At 41.4% G+C, this 14,747-nt stretch overlaps 1 protein-coding gene across 1 annotated transcript in view; it reads left to right on the forward strand.

Moving 5' to 3' along the window:
* The window catches only part of deptor (DEP domain containing MTOR-interacting protein), a 57,180-nt gene that overhangs the window by 27,009 nt on the left and 15,424 nt on the right, over window positions 1–14,747 (forward strand). Inside the window, exons 6-7 of the mRNA XM_062992551.1 lie at window positions 1,399–1,581; window positions 8,670–8,807. Coding sequence (XP_062848621.1) covers window positions 1,399–1,581; window positions 8,670–8,807 — 321 coding nt within the window. The remainder of the gene's footprint in view (window positions 1–1,398; window positions 1,582–8,669; window positions 8,808–14,747) is intronic.

Raw genomic sequence — 14,747 nt, forward strand, 5'->3', positions numbered from 1 at the left:
CTTGGCAATGCAAGCATAAATCACCCGTCAGTGTTGCTGTACCAGTCGCAGCCCTGCTGAACAGTTGTTGAGCCATAAATGGGCCCGATAATAAGAGGCCACGCCGCATACCCAGTCACATGAATGCAGTTCTTCCTGTTTAAGGCAGAGTGCTTATTCTACTACTCCAGCATCTGCTTGTGTTTCTGCATTCAGCTGTACATGGCCCAAGGGTCGCAGTCATGGCAGAGTTAAACGACTGTGTGTTTGTTACAGCTCTTCATTGTGTGTGTGAAGCAAGTGGGTAAAGGACACTGGGTCTGAGTGTAGAGGAGGCTTTGTACTAACTGATCTGTGGGAGAAGATTCATACCCACTCAGCTGCATTCTTGCAACATCTGTACAGTACACGACACACAATCCGAAATGCTGATATTTAAGGTGGACACAATGAGGGAACTTTTCCCCTCATTTTTATAGTACGTTGAATACAACACTGGCAGGTTTTATTCATACTAAAATATTTGACGAGGAAAGTGGACATTTATGGCTTTGCTTCAAAGTTTTTAAAAACAAACCACAAAAAAATGTGTAACCCTTAATATTTAGGCGACTTTATCTAAGACACGAGCATTCAGGTGGCACAGCGGTCTTTTATACTAGCCCACCACTGTTGCCGCCCTGTCCATGGTATTCCTGCCTTGTGCCTAGTGTTTTCCAGTAAACCCAGACCTGCCATAACCCTGACCAGGATAGAGAATGGAATATTAGTTTTTTTTTTAAATCCAATATTTATAAAAAGTAAAGTGTTTAATGGTAAACTTTGATAAAAATTACCTCAGTGAGTCATTTATTACTAGGTCTTGCACTGAGAATGAGTTTTTAAACTAACTGCCAATTCTTTTACAAGGTTTGGCACCTACTTTTGCCTGGTGGCTCAGTCATGGTACTGTCACATGTTACTAATTCTACAGCTTGGAAACATCATGGAATGCTTTAAACTATTCTATAAACTTTTCACTCATATATTGCTGGTCTATTTTAATGGCTGATTGTTATTAAGTGCTTATATGTACCTGATTTTAACTAAATTAACCTTCATTTAAATAATAATAATAAATCTGAGAATGCTGTAGTAATTAAAAGTGGCATTTTGTGTTGAATTTGGAGAAATCACACAGTTGTTCTTGTTTGATTGGCTTTACATTTTGATTATTCAAACCCTGATTTGCAATAGGGTTTGAATAATTTTGATTGCAACTGTATGTCCACCAGTATATAGAATAACCTTCTTGACAGGTGCTTTTCCACAACAATACTAGCCAGCTTTGGTTTCCTGACACCTACACTCGAACACCATGATGCTTGTTGTTAGAGTCACCTCTGTTTTTTACGTCTTTGATTGTTTTTTATCTTTCAGTCACCAACAGTCACAATTTTGAGGATGGTGGCCTGCTCTTTCAGTTCCGGATGAATTTTCGGCGGCGGCGGAGGCTGATGGAGCTGCTGAACGAGAGAAATCATGTGATTCCAGAGAGCCACGACAGCCCATTCTGTCTGCGCAAACAGAACACAGAGAATGGCAACAACAGCTTCTTGTCAGGTTAGGATGATTTAGTAAATAACACATGTATGCTCTCAGTCGCCTGGAGTGGAGCGATAGGACTAGTGGTGTCTAGTGGTGGAGGGAGGGTATCCATTTAGGAACAGAAAACCTCTCTATAACATTTACAAAACAATCACATGTAGCATGTCCACTAGTGGAGGGCCTGGTATTGCGACTAGCAGAAGAAGGATGCTCACAATGTTTTGTGTTCACATCGTATTGCTATACTCATCACATGTCTGTGAATTCTAATGAATGGGATGGAACACATGATGTTAAATCTCCCGGAGGAAACCCACACTGACACAGGGAAAACATGCCAACTCCACACAAAAAGGATCCAGACCGTTCCACCTTGAACCAGGGCCTTCCTGCTGTGAGGCGAGCCAGTGTGCAGCCAGCTTTATGTAATATAAACATTTTTTAATGACCTGAAATAATTATGTAAAAATATGCAGTAACAATTGGAAGGGGTCAATTACTTTTTACTGCACTGTACATGTACTGGGTAAAAGTACTAACCCACATATTTCCTGAAGGGCTAAAACTGGTAAGTAATTGAAGAGCTTAGTGGTGGGTTCCTGTATCCATAAAGCGCTGTGGTTGTTTGGGTTTCCTTACTCAAGCCTTATCACCCACATGCCGGTATATTCATTCAGACTGAAACATGTTCAGACAAGCACACCGGACGTATGGTTGCTTTATTTGACTTGAATTTTTCACTTCAGTTACTAGATTACACAGCAATTATTAACAGTTTTGCTCTGTTCCTTATAATTGCTATGAATTGATTAATCACCTTTCTCTAGATAAAGGTCAATGCTTCCAAAGGTGTTCCAACAAACCCAAAGAAAACCCACAAATGTGCTACTGAGAAGCTTTTTTTCTATTATATTTATGCATTTTCTCCCATTTTTCTCCCAATTTAGTGTAGTCAATTTGTCTTCCACTGCTGGGGGATCCCTGATTGCAGTCGAGGTGGGTATATTGCTGCTCACACCTCCTTCGATCTGCGCGCAGCCCTTAGCGGAACCCATTTTCACCCATGCGCTCTGCACAGTCGCCTCTTTACCTGCTAATCAGGGTCCTTACACAGCGTTTGAAGACCCCACCCACATAGTCTGGTCATCCCGCCCTAGCAGAAACGTGTCTGCTGCAGGCACTGCCAATTATGCCCCCTAGATGGCGCCCAGCCGACCAGTGGCAACGCCGAGTTTTAAACCTGGTGTGCTTGTGGAATATCCCGCTGCTCCACCTGGGTGCCGCCGTTACTGAGAGGCTTTAAATCAAACTTTAGATTTGTTGGTTCCCAGCTCACAGTGTGAATTACTCATGATCATTTACTACAATCACTGCTTTGTTGTTAAAAGGAATTAAGTGTGCACATTCTTCATGAGTGAAAAACTAAATACATTTATATCAAGTTTAAGCTTTTTCATGCATGAAGAGACAGAATTCTCTCAAACACAGTGGTACTCTTACAGTGGTGTGAATGAGTCTGATGGACTTGTTTTCCTGTATCACTAGGTCTAGCACACATACAGTGCTTGTATCAGTTTGTGCTGTGCTAAATTTAATGTTCTGTACAAAAAAAAAGTCACTTTAATAGTCGGGTTTAAGAAAACAGGGATACGTTAGCCGAGGTGAACCTCTGTGGACTTTGAGATCACTTTGCTTACACTTTAGGAAATGATTTGTGAAGAAGATAAAAGTACACTGTATGGCCAAAAGTATGTAGACATCTGATTATGACCTTGTTGGACATCCTATTCCAAGGCCATAGTCTCTATATATACAGTGTATCACAAAAGTGAGTACACCCCTCACATTTCTGCAGATATTTAAGTATATCTTTTCATGGGACAACACTGACAAAATGACACTTTGACACAATGAAAAGTAGTCTGTGTGCAGCTTATATAACAGTGTAAATTTATTCTTCCCTCAAAATAACTCAATATACAGCCATTAATGTCTAAACCACCGGCAACAAAAGTGAGTACACCCCTAAGAGACTACACCCCTAAATGTCCAAATTGAGCACTGCTTGTCATTTTCCCTCCAAAATGTCATGTGACTCGTTAGTGTTACTAGGTCTCAGGTGTGCATAGGGAGCAGGTGTGTTCAATTTAGTAGTACAGCTCTCACACTCTCTCATACTGGTCACTGAAAGTTCCAACATGGCACCTCATGGCAAAGAACTCTCTGAGGATCTTAAAAGACGAATTGTTGCGCTACATGAAGATGGCCAAGGCTACAAGAAGATTGCCAACACCCTGAAACTGAGCTGCAGCACAGTGGCCAAGATCATCCAGCGTTTTAAAAGAGCAGGGTCCACTCAGAACAGACCTCGCGTTGGTCGTCCAAAGAAGCTGAGTGCACGTGCTCAGCGTCACATCCAACTGCTGTCTTTGAAAGATAGGCGCAGGAGTGCTGTCAGCATTGCTGCAGAGATTGAAAAGGTGGGGGGTCAGCCTGTCAGTGCTCAGACCATACGCCGCACACTACATCAAATTGGTCTGCATGGCTGTCACCCCAGAAGGAAGCCTCTTCTGAAGTCTCTACACAAGAAAGCCCGCAAACAGTTTGCTGAAGACATGTCAACAAAGGACATGGATTACTGGAACCATGTCCTATGGTCTGATGAGGCCAAGATTCATTTGTTTGGTTCAGATGGTCTCAAGCATGTGTGGCGGCAATCAGGTGAGGAGTACAAAGATAAGTGTGTCATGCCTACAGTCAAGCATGGTGGTGGGAATGCCATGGTCTGGGGCTGCATGAGTGCAGCAGGTGTTGGGGAGTTACATTTCATTGAGGGACACATGAACTCCAATATGTACTGTGAAATACTGAAGCAGAGCATGATCCCCTCCCTCCGGAAACTGGGTCGCAGGGCAGTGTTCCAGCATGATAATGACCCCAAACACACCTCTAAGACGACCACTGCTTTATTGAAGAGGCTGAGGGTAAAGGTGATGGACTGGCCAAGCATGTCTCCAGACCTAAACCCAATAGAACATCTTTGGGGCATCCTCAAGCGGAAGGTGGAGGAGCGCAAAGTCTCGAATATCCGCCAGCTCCGTGATGTCGTCATGGAGGAGTGGAAAAGCATTCCAGTGGCAACCTGTGAAGCTCTGGTAAACTCCATGCCCAGGAGAGTTAAGGCAGTTCTGGGAAATAATGGTGGCCACAAAATATTGACACTTCAGGAACTTTCACTAAGGGGTGTACTCACTTTTGTTGCCAGTGGTTTAGACATTAATGGCTGTATATTGAGTTATTTTGAGGGAAGAATAAATTTACACTGTTATATAAGCTGCACACAGACTACTTTTCATTGTGTCAAAGTGTCATTTTGTCAGTGTTGTCCCATGAAAAGATATACTTAAATATCTGCAGAAATGTGAGGGGTGTACTCACTTTTGTGATACACTGTATATTCTTATATATCGTTATACACACTGGTTAGATGGTGACATCTGAATAATAATATATTAATAATAAGATCTGTTTATGATATTGCTATATAGTGTGTGTAATGTACTGATATACTGATATATTTCTTATATATCCATATCAATATTTATACATTTCATTTAAATTTACTTTTACTTCCAAGGTCTGAGAATATAGGGTTTGAAACTCTATTGGCATTGGCCGGCTAGGCATCTGCATGGACATGGTTGGCTGATGTCCTTGGCTGAAACAGCCTAGCCATTGGGAGACACAATTCTTATTGTGCTCTCAGTGCTGAGAAAGAAATAGAAGGGTCGTGTCAGGAAGGGCATCCAGATCTGCTGTGGCGACCCCTTTATATACAGGATCGGGCAAAACAGCTTCAGGGTTTCTTTGGACTTGTTTGATCTTTTCTCTAGTTAATGATTGTATAGGGTTTGGTGTCCACCAGTTTTCTTTGGGTACTGGTTTTGCCCCATCTCCCAAATCATGACAATCAGTGGATTGGCCATTCTAAACTACTCCTATGATTTTGAGCACCTGTCATTAAAGAAGAAAAAATACTTTTGGACACTGAATTCTATTGGGCAGATTGTAGCCTAGCGGTTAAGGTACTGGACTAGTAATCAACAGGTCGCTGGTTTAAACCGTACCACTGCCAGGTTGCCATTGTTGGGTCCTTGAGCAAGGCCCTTAACCTTTAATTGCTCATACTGTATACTTTAAGTTGCTTTGAATAAAAGTGTCTGTTAATTGGCAAAAAAGCAAATGTATTTGGTCCATTTGCTTATTGTGTCTTATTGCAAACGTGTGCTAACATTTAACGTCAACTCTGGGTGGATTTGAAGTGAATAAACGGGTATCCCGTAATATACAGATGCACTTTCCAGAGTTTATGTTGCACATTTACTGAATTCTTTTAATAATAAATAATTGGGATGGTGATTATTACACTGTGTTCCAAATTATTATGCAAAAAGTGTTTAGGAGTGATAAGGTAAGAATTTTTTTGTTTGTCAGTTAAACTCATTGATCGTGATGTGTGTCAGGGCTCTTTATATCACTGAAAGCAATTGCAGACACCTGTGCTAATTAGTTTGGCAGGTGTGTCCAATTAAAGGCAAGACTATTTAAGAAGGCTGTCCCACATTATTAAGCAGCCTACATTTTCAGCCAAAATGGGAAAGAAAAAGGATGTGTCGGCTGCTGAGAAGCAACAAATTGTGGAGTGTTTAGGTCAAGGCATGACTACAATCAACATTGCCAAGACACTTCATCGTGATCATCGCACAATCAAGAAGTATGTAGCTGATTCAGAGCACACACATGTGCGTGCTGATAAGGGAAAATTGAGGACTCTTTCCAACAGGCAATTACGTCAGGTTAAAAGAGCAGCTGCAAAAATGCCTTGTCATAGCAGCAGACAAGTTTTTGAAACTGCTGGTGCCTCCAACGTCCCCCGAACAACAAGATGCAGGGTCCTTCAGAGGTTTGCAGCTGTGCGTAAGCCATCCTGTCGACCTCCTCTATCCACTGCACACAAGCAGAAACGGCTCCAGTGGGCCAAACAATACATGAAGACTGACTTCAAAACTGTTTTGTTCACCGATGAGTGCCGTGCAACGCTCGATGGTCCAGATGGATGGAGTGGAGGATGGCTGGTTGATGGACACCCCATGCAAACAAGGCTACGGCGCCAACAAGGAGGAGGTGGAGTAATGTTTTGGGCTGGAATCATGGGGAGAGAGATTGTCGGCCCCTTTAGGATCCCTGAAGGGGTAAAGATGACCTCCATAATGTATGTGGAGTTTCTCAAACAGCACTTCCTGCCATGGTTCAAGAAGAAGAACCGTGCATTCCGCAGCAAGATCATTTTCATGCATGATAATGCACCGTCTCATGCTGCAAAGAACACATCTGCATCTCTGGCTGCTATGGGCATAAAAGGGGACAAACTTATGGTGTGGCCCCCATGCTCCCCTGACCTCAACCCCATTGAGAACCTCTGGAGCATCATCCAAAGGAGTGTCTATGATGGCGGGAGGCAGTTCACATCTAAGCAACAGCTCTGGGAGGGTATTCTGTCCTCATGCAAAACAATTGAAGCAGATACCATCCAAAACCTGACAAATTCAATGGACGAGAGAGTTCAGAAGCTCCTTTCGAACAAGGGGTCCTATGTGCAAATGTAACATCACCTAGAATAAAGTTTTGACTTGAAAACTGTTTGATTTCAGTTTGTAATAACCTGCTAATGCTTATAATTTCACAAATGACCATTTTTTTGTTCTTTATAAAAATGAAAAGGTTGAAAACTCTGCTGTGCATAATAATTTGGAACATGCATTTTGAGTGCATTTTGAGTGTTTTATTTTTTTTAAAATATACTGTTATCATTGGCAGTTTGTTCAAAAACCTTTCAATTGTACTCTAATAGTTGATGACTGGAAAATTACAATGACTGCAATTCATATAGGTAATTTTGGAAAATCTGAGAAAATATTATTTGCATAATAATTTGGAACACAGTGTATGTATGTTGCTACACCGATCAGCCATAACATTAAAACCACCTCCTTGTTTCTAAACTCACTGTCCATTTTATCAGCTCCACTTACCATATAGAAGCACTTTGTAGTTCTACAATTACTGACTGAAGTCCATCTGTTTCTCTGCATGCTTTGTTAGGTCTAGAAAATGACCAACTCAAACAGCAGCAATAGATGAGTGATCGTCTCTGACTTTACATCTACAAGGTGGACCAACTAGGTAGGAGTGTCTAATAGAGTGGACAGTGAGTGGACACAGTATTTAAAAACTCCAGCAGCGCTGCTGTGTCTGATCCACTCATACCAGCACAACACACACTAGCACACCACCACCATGTCAGTGTCACTGCAGTGCTGAGAATGATCCAGTGATCCACCACCTAAATAATTCCTGATTTGTGGTAGTCCTGTGGGGGTCCTGACCATTGAAGAACAGTGAAAGCAGGCTAAAAAAGTATGCAAAGAAACAGATGGCCTACAGTCAGTAATTGTAGAACTACAAAGTACTTCTATATGGTAAGTGGACCTGATAAATGGACAGTGAGTGTAGAAACAAGGAGGTGGTTTTAATGTTAAGGCTGATCAGTGTATAGTGTTGAGAGTGGCGGTATGTGTTCCTGCAGTTTTTTTTTACAGCACAGGATATTATATCAGTGTGTAGTGAGAGAGAGAGAGCCCCTGTGCTTCCTCTTCTTATAGCTGCTTGAATTTTGACCTCGTGCTTTGTTTTTGTGTGCATGTGATGTGCTGTGCTTGTGTATTTTTATGACATTCATGTGCTTCTCATGGTACGATACAAGCTAGCCCTGTGTATTAGCAATAGCGTCCTCACTGGAAAACATTCTGCTACAAAAAAACATCTCTGCAGCCCATGAGAAAGGAAATGACATTATAACAGCATCATTATTTATTCATTATTAATTATTACATTTGTCTGCATGTCTTGCACTTGTTTGTGTGTAACACATGTAACAGTTTATGCAGAACATGTCAAACAGAGAAGTGAAAGAGAGATTTCAACATGTCTTCATTCTCTGTATGTTCGGCAGTTGTTTTCTCACATGCCTTTTTTTTCTCCAGTGAGCCCCACTAAAGAGATTAAGGTGGTGTCAGCAGTGAGGCGCAGCAGCCTGAGCAGTAGTTGTGGCAGCAGTGGTTATTTCAGCAGCAGTCCCACTCTCAGCAGCAGTCCCCCTGTTCTCTGCAACCCCAAATCTGGTAAGAGGAGCTCATTCATTCTTTTAATTGACCTCATTTTTACACACCACATATACCAACCAACCAATTACTGACTGACTGACCAAAAAATTAACCAACCATCCAGCCTACTGACTATCCAACTGACTGATCAGCCAAATAATTGATTAATCAATGAATCAATCAATCAATGAATGACAAACCAACTGACTAAACAAACAAACAACCAATCAGCTGAAAGAGTTCTTTTATTGGTGCCTTGCCAATAGGAGTGGTACCCTAAGCACACCACCAAGTAGACTAAGGATAGGAGGCTGAATGTCCTGGAGTGACCAAGTCAGAGCCCTGACTGAAATAAGTATGTGGATGGAGAGCAATTCATTGACACTCACTACAAAATAATCCTGAAAAAGTCAGCAAGAAAGAATAAGCAAATATCTCCCAGTCTTGGCATCCATGGTGTGGTGAGTTTGCGATGAGAAACTCAGAACCCTGAACCAGAGATGTTCACATATCACAGAATATAAGTCCGAGTCAAGTCACAAGTCTTTAGTCGAGTCTGAGTCAAATCACAAGTCTTTAGTCTAGAGTCCGAGTCAAGTCACAAGTCTTTAGTCTAGAGTCCGAGTCAAGTCACAAGTCTTTAGTCTAGAGTCTGAGTCAAGTCACAAGTCTTTAGTCTGGAGTCAGAGTCAAATCACAAGTCTTTAGTCTAGAGTCAGAGTCAAGTCACAAGTCTTTAGTCTAGAGTCCGAGTCAAGTCACAAGTCTTTAGTCTAGAGTCTGAGTCAAGTCAAAAGTCTTTAGTCTAGAGTCCGAGTCCGCTAAGGACTCTTGTTGTTTACGAGTCATTTTTTGCGAGTCATTTGTTTACAAGTCGAGTCCGAGTCATTTAAAACTAGTCAAGTCGAGTCTAAAGTCACACACTCGAGTCCCCATCTCTGCCCTGAACCCAAATTGAAATTACAATTGAATACCAGGCACATTTCTTACTGCCTGGGATTGGGGTCCATATTAATGCTCATTGTTTTGGAATAAGATGTACAACAAACTCAGATGTCCATGTTTATTGTCAACAGAGTGTATTTTGCATGTATTGTATTTGCATAATCTAGAATTAAAACTAGACCAGTTTCAGTGTTTAAATGGTTTCATTGTAACTGTACACTCTTTAAGTCCTATAATTTTAGCACTGTAGCCTAGTTTGTAATAATCTATGTACATTCTGTCATGGCTGTTTCTCTTTATAGAGGGACCTGCTGGGTTAAAAGGTTGTGGGTTTGTTTGCTTTTTGATTATAAAAATCATAGTAGGACATCCTTTACTGTTCCACTGCGCTATCATCGACCTATAAAAATGTTGTAATCTCTAGAGAAGTCAGCCTCTTATCCTCATAAGTGACTTCCTTTCCTGTCTAAGAGCTTGCCAATACAGAGCTTGGGTCTCTTGTTAATTAAACAGTGTTACAGTTATTATTGAGTAGGTTAGGAAACTATAAAACAACAACTTAAGATGTAATTTCATTTAATAGTAACAGCATTTATTTCTTGTACTGCACAATGATGGTATAACATGGCTGGGTGAAACTGTCAGCTCTCTTACTGAAAATACTGTTGTTTTTGTGCTCTCTCTGAGGGATTGATGTTGTAGTAAACACTTTGCACACATGTCAGGGACAGTTTAACCACATCTGGTTGAAATCTTTGCATTTTATGAATGAAACTATGACATTAGTCAAATCGCTGTGCATATACAAATGAGAGTGGATACTTAAAGTGCAGCTCTTATATATATATATATATATAAGATTGCCTGATTGCGTCATGCTTTCTCTCCACTAATGCCGACCACCACTCTGATTTGAGGAGAAGGAAGCTAACCCACGCCCTCCCCCCCCCCCAACACGGGCAGCAGCCGCATGCATTTTTTCACCCACATTAGGCGAGTGTATACAGTATATGCGAATCAGCCTTGCGTACTGAGAGACACGCCATCAATCAGCCAGAAGAGGTCGCAGCCGCATCAGTCACGAGGAGTCCCTATCTGGCTTAATTCCCCGCTTAATATGAACAACAGGCCAATCGTTGTTCATGTGGCCGCTCAGCCCATCCGGATGGCAGAGCTGAGATTCGATACGATGTATTCGAGATCCCAGCTCTGGTGTGCTAGCGTGTGTTTTTACCGCTGCGCCACCTGAGTGGCCAAAGTGCAGCTCTTTTAATGGTAAATACTTTGTTTGATAAATTTAGGTTAGTAAGCAGTTAGCAGAATCTGATTTTGTACTTGGTGTATAGCTGCCATAGCTGTGACGATGAAGCAGTTGCCAGACCCCAGATTTTCTTGCTGAATTGAGTTACTTTATATCTTTGGGCATGTCCTCACAGATTGTGGTCTGGGTGTTTTACATACAGTAGCAGTCCAGACCAAAAGATTGGACGCACCTGACTGAATGTTCTCTTGATTCAGAGACATTGATGATGATTCGAAGTTTGTTTTTTTACACAAATCTAAATATTAAATGCCCATATATGGATATTCGTACAAAACGTATATATAATGTAATATAATGTATTTTAAATGCAGCTATTTTATTAATAACTAGTGACATGTTGACTGTTTTATTTAGAAGTGGTGACATGACATGTTATTTTGTGCACCTTAAAAGGTTAATGTTCAGGCACACAATAAACTTCTTTTGTCTTTGTTCATGGGTGATGCCAATGAGTAGTGTCAACAAAGTAGGGTGTGTCTTAAATAGCTCTATTTGTTTACAACCCCTATTCTCAGCCATCATTTGTTTTTAAAATGGACAATGACCCAAAACACACCTTCAAGCTGTCTACCAGATACTTGACAAAAAGGAAATTACTTGCTGTGTCACATGACCTGGCCTCCACAGTCATCTGACCTAAACCAAATAGAGATTGTCTGGGATTAATTTGGCTGGATAGTCAAGGAAAAGCAGCCCACAGGTGCTCAATATACAACATATGGCCAAAAGCTTTTGGACACCTGAACATGAGCTTGTTTGGCATCACATTTTAGAAACAAATGGTATTAAAATAGAGTGACCTTGATGTAATTGTTTCAGCTATAACAACAGCCACACCTCTGAGAAAGCTTCTCATAAGACTAAAGTAAAGTATGTCTGTGCTCATTCAGTCAAAAAAGCATTTGTATGCCTGGGCACTGATGTTGGTCAAGAAAGCCTCAATTGATGTTCCAGTTCTGAGCTCTGACATTAGGGCTCTGTGCAGACCGCTGGAGTTTAAAAGCTTTAAACTGAGCTTTTCTTTTTGTCTTTATAGAGCACAGGGAAACAAGGGCCTTTCCTACACTGTTGTGGCAAAATCTGAAGCTATACATTCCTTTATTTAATTGATTTGTTACACCTGGTGAGGCTGAAAAACATGAATTCCTCAATTAGAAGGGGTTTCCTAATACTATTTCAACACAGTTGCAAAAGCATCCCTGGTAATTACTTTATCAAGTCGGTTGAAAGAATGCCAAGAGTGTGCCAAGCTCTCATCAGGCACAGGGTGGCTACTTTGAATCTGCCTTTTGCCAAGCTTATGTAACTTGTTTTTGTTAAGAATTTATCAATTTGATTCTGAACCTGTATTTCATCTTTTGTCTGAAGCCTTTTCAGGCTCTTTGTGTGACCGTTCAAATCATTTCACACCAGCTTTTCAGCTCTGCGCCTTAAGCAAAGTGTAATAATAGGTCGTCCAAGTTTGTGTGATGAGCTACAGCTATATATAATAACCACTGATGGCAAACTCAATATGAGCACAGATTACAGTGGTAAAGCAGCGCTTTGACATCTCTTACAGCTAAAGCCCTCAGGTCATCATCTCTGTCTCAGTGTTTGTAGTACAGATGTTTGAGCAGCAGTGAGTTAGAGGACAGACAATCTGACCCACTGCTTAAAATGATAGCCTGGATCCGGATGTGTGTGCGTGTGTGTGTGTGTGTGTGTGTGTGTGTGTGTGTGTGTTCTGGCAGGCACACACAATCCTGAAAAGGAGAGCACAGCCAGCAGGCATTGACTCAGAACTAAACAGTTTCCACACAGCTACAGAAACACACACACACACACACACAGATAAATAGATAAAAAAATCTTCCCAACCACTATACATCTCCCTGGCTCTCCTAGGCACCATTACAGCATAAAACATTTCACAAACCCTTAATTGCGACCACGGGTTCATCTCGAATAAGCCGCCTTTTCACTACAGAGTGTTTCCTGCTCTCACACAGCCACTTTGGGAAGGAATAAACAGAGGAGGCAAACCTCCCATGGGCCAAAACGTTACACATTTATCTACTTTCCTGCATTCCAACCTGAATTGATGTTTGGTTGAACAAAAACTGCACTGATGGCTCAGAAAAGAGTCTGTGTGTTTAGGGTTGGGCAGAACCATTCAGTATTTATGGATAAAGACTGAACACACTGTGTGAAAAGTGTTTAGTGTCCACTAAAGTCATACTAGAGAAACACACTCCACCATGGCATTACTATGTTATTGTCATCACAGTGCTAAAATGGTTTCAGCAATATGTTGGTTTTAGAATAGAATGCCTTTATTTTTCATATATACATATATACTGTAGGTGTACAATACAACGAAATATTTCTTTGCATATCCCATCTTGTTTCGAAGCTGAGGTCAGAGCACAGGGTCAGCTATTGTACGACGCCCCTTGTGCTGGAAAGGTAGAGGGCCTTGTTCAAGGGCCCAACAGTGGCTGTATGGCAGAGCTGGGATTCCTACTTTTCAACTTCCAGTTGATAGCCCACTAGGCTACTTCTGTCCCCAAGTTTGACATGAACTTGACTTTTCAGTTCTGTCCACTTATTGTCCACCTGTTCAATGATCCTACCCATCCAAAACAGTTCGAGTCATTGTGACAAAATAACTAAAAAGGTTTCATCAGACCCCATTACCTAGTGTGTGATCAGCAACAAAATGTTATTATTATTAGGTATCAAGTTCATTCATAGAATCAAATGCCTTTCTTTGTCCTATATACATACATGAGAGTTAAGGGCCTTGCTCCAGGGCCCAACAGTTGCTGCATGGCACCACTAGAATTTAATCTCAGGGTGCATATCATTGAGCAGGTGATTCTTACTTGGGCGGCAGTCTACTTTCTAAGCTGCTGTAGGTTGGCTGGTCGACAGCACTGTTAGCGCTTTTCCACCAAAAGAACCCTGGTTCTTGAACCGGTTCTGTTCGGGTTTCTTTGAACCTTGGTGTTTTGTAGAGAACCAGCTGCGTTTCCACCAGTTTTGGGAACCAAGCCTGCGTCATCAATGGTGGGCGTTACATAAAGAAAGTAAAGAGTAGCATGATGGTGGAGCGTGTAGATTATCTGTGAGATTTGTGCTGTTGTTACAGATGTTCGTTTTTATGCAAAAAGCATCAATCAACTATTGGTGATAAGCAGACATAGACGTGTCGCAGTTGTTGTTTTCTTTAGTTTATTGACGCATTTTGCGCTTCGCTATCACCGCGACCCTCGGCACAAATAGCCGATTTGCTCAGCGCTCGGCCTGAGCGATAAAACATCACTAAAGTTCCACGACACGAACATCCATTTGTGTGAAATAAGCATCAAATCCACTCTAAAAGCTCCACATGTATCTGTGTTTAGCTGGATTTACTTCACGTGTGGTGTTTATGCAGCTCAGATTCTCATGTAAAAGCGTCCGCTCCAAACCGCTAAGCTGTGACACACCCACAGATGACGTCACGGTTTGCGCTGAAAAACCAAGTATTCTGTGGTGCCAGATTAGAACGCTAGTTCGCTGTCTGGAACCTCTTTTTTTTGGTGGAAACACGCGGAACCGGTTCAAAATCAAGTTCTATTGGAAGTGCTTAATTTTGAGTCCTTCGCTTATCCATTGGTCACAAGGTACAGTATTTAAAAGTAGTTTATGGTATGGTTAGATAT

The sequence above is a fragment of the Trichomycterus rosablanca genome, chromosome 3, assembly GCF_030014385.1.
Source record: "Trichomycterus rosablanca isolate fTriRos1 chromosome 3, fTriRos1.hap1, whole genome shotgun sequence".
NCBI lineage: Eukaryota > Metazoa > Chordata > Actinopteri > Siluriformes > Trichomycteridae > Trichomycterus > Trichomycterus rosablanca.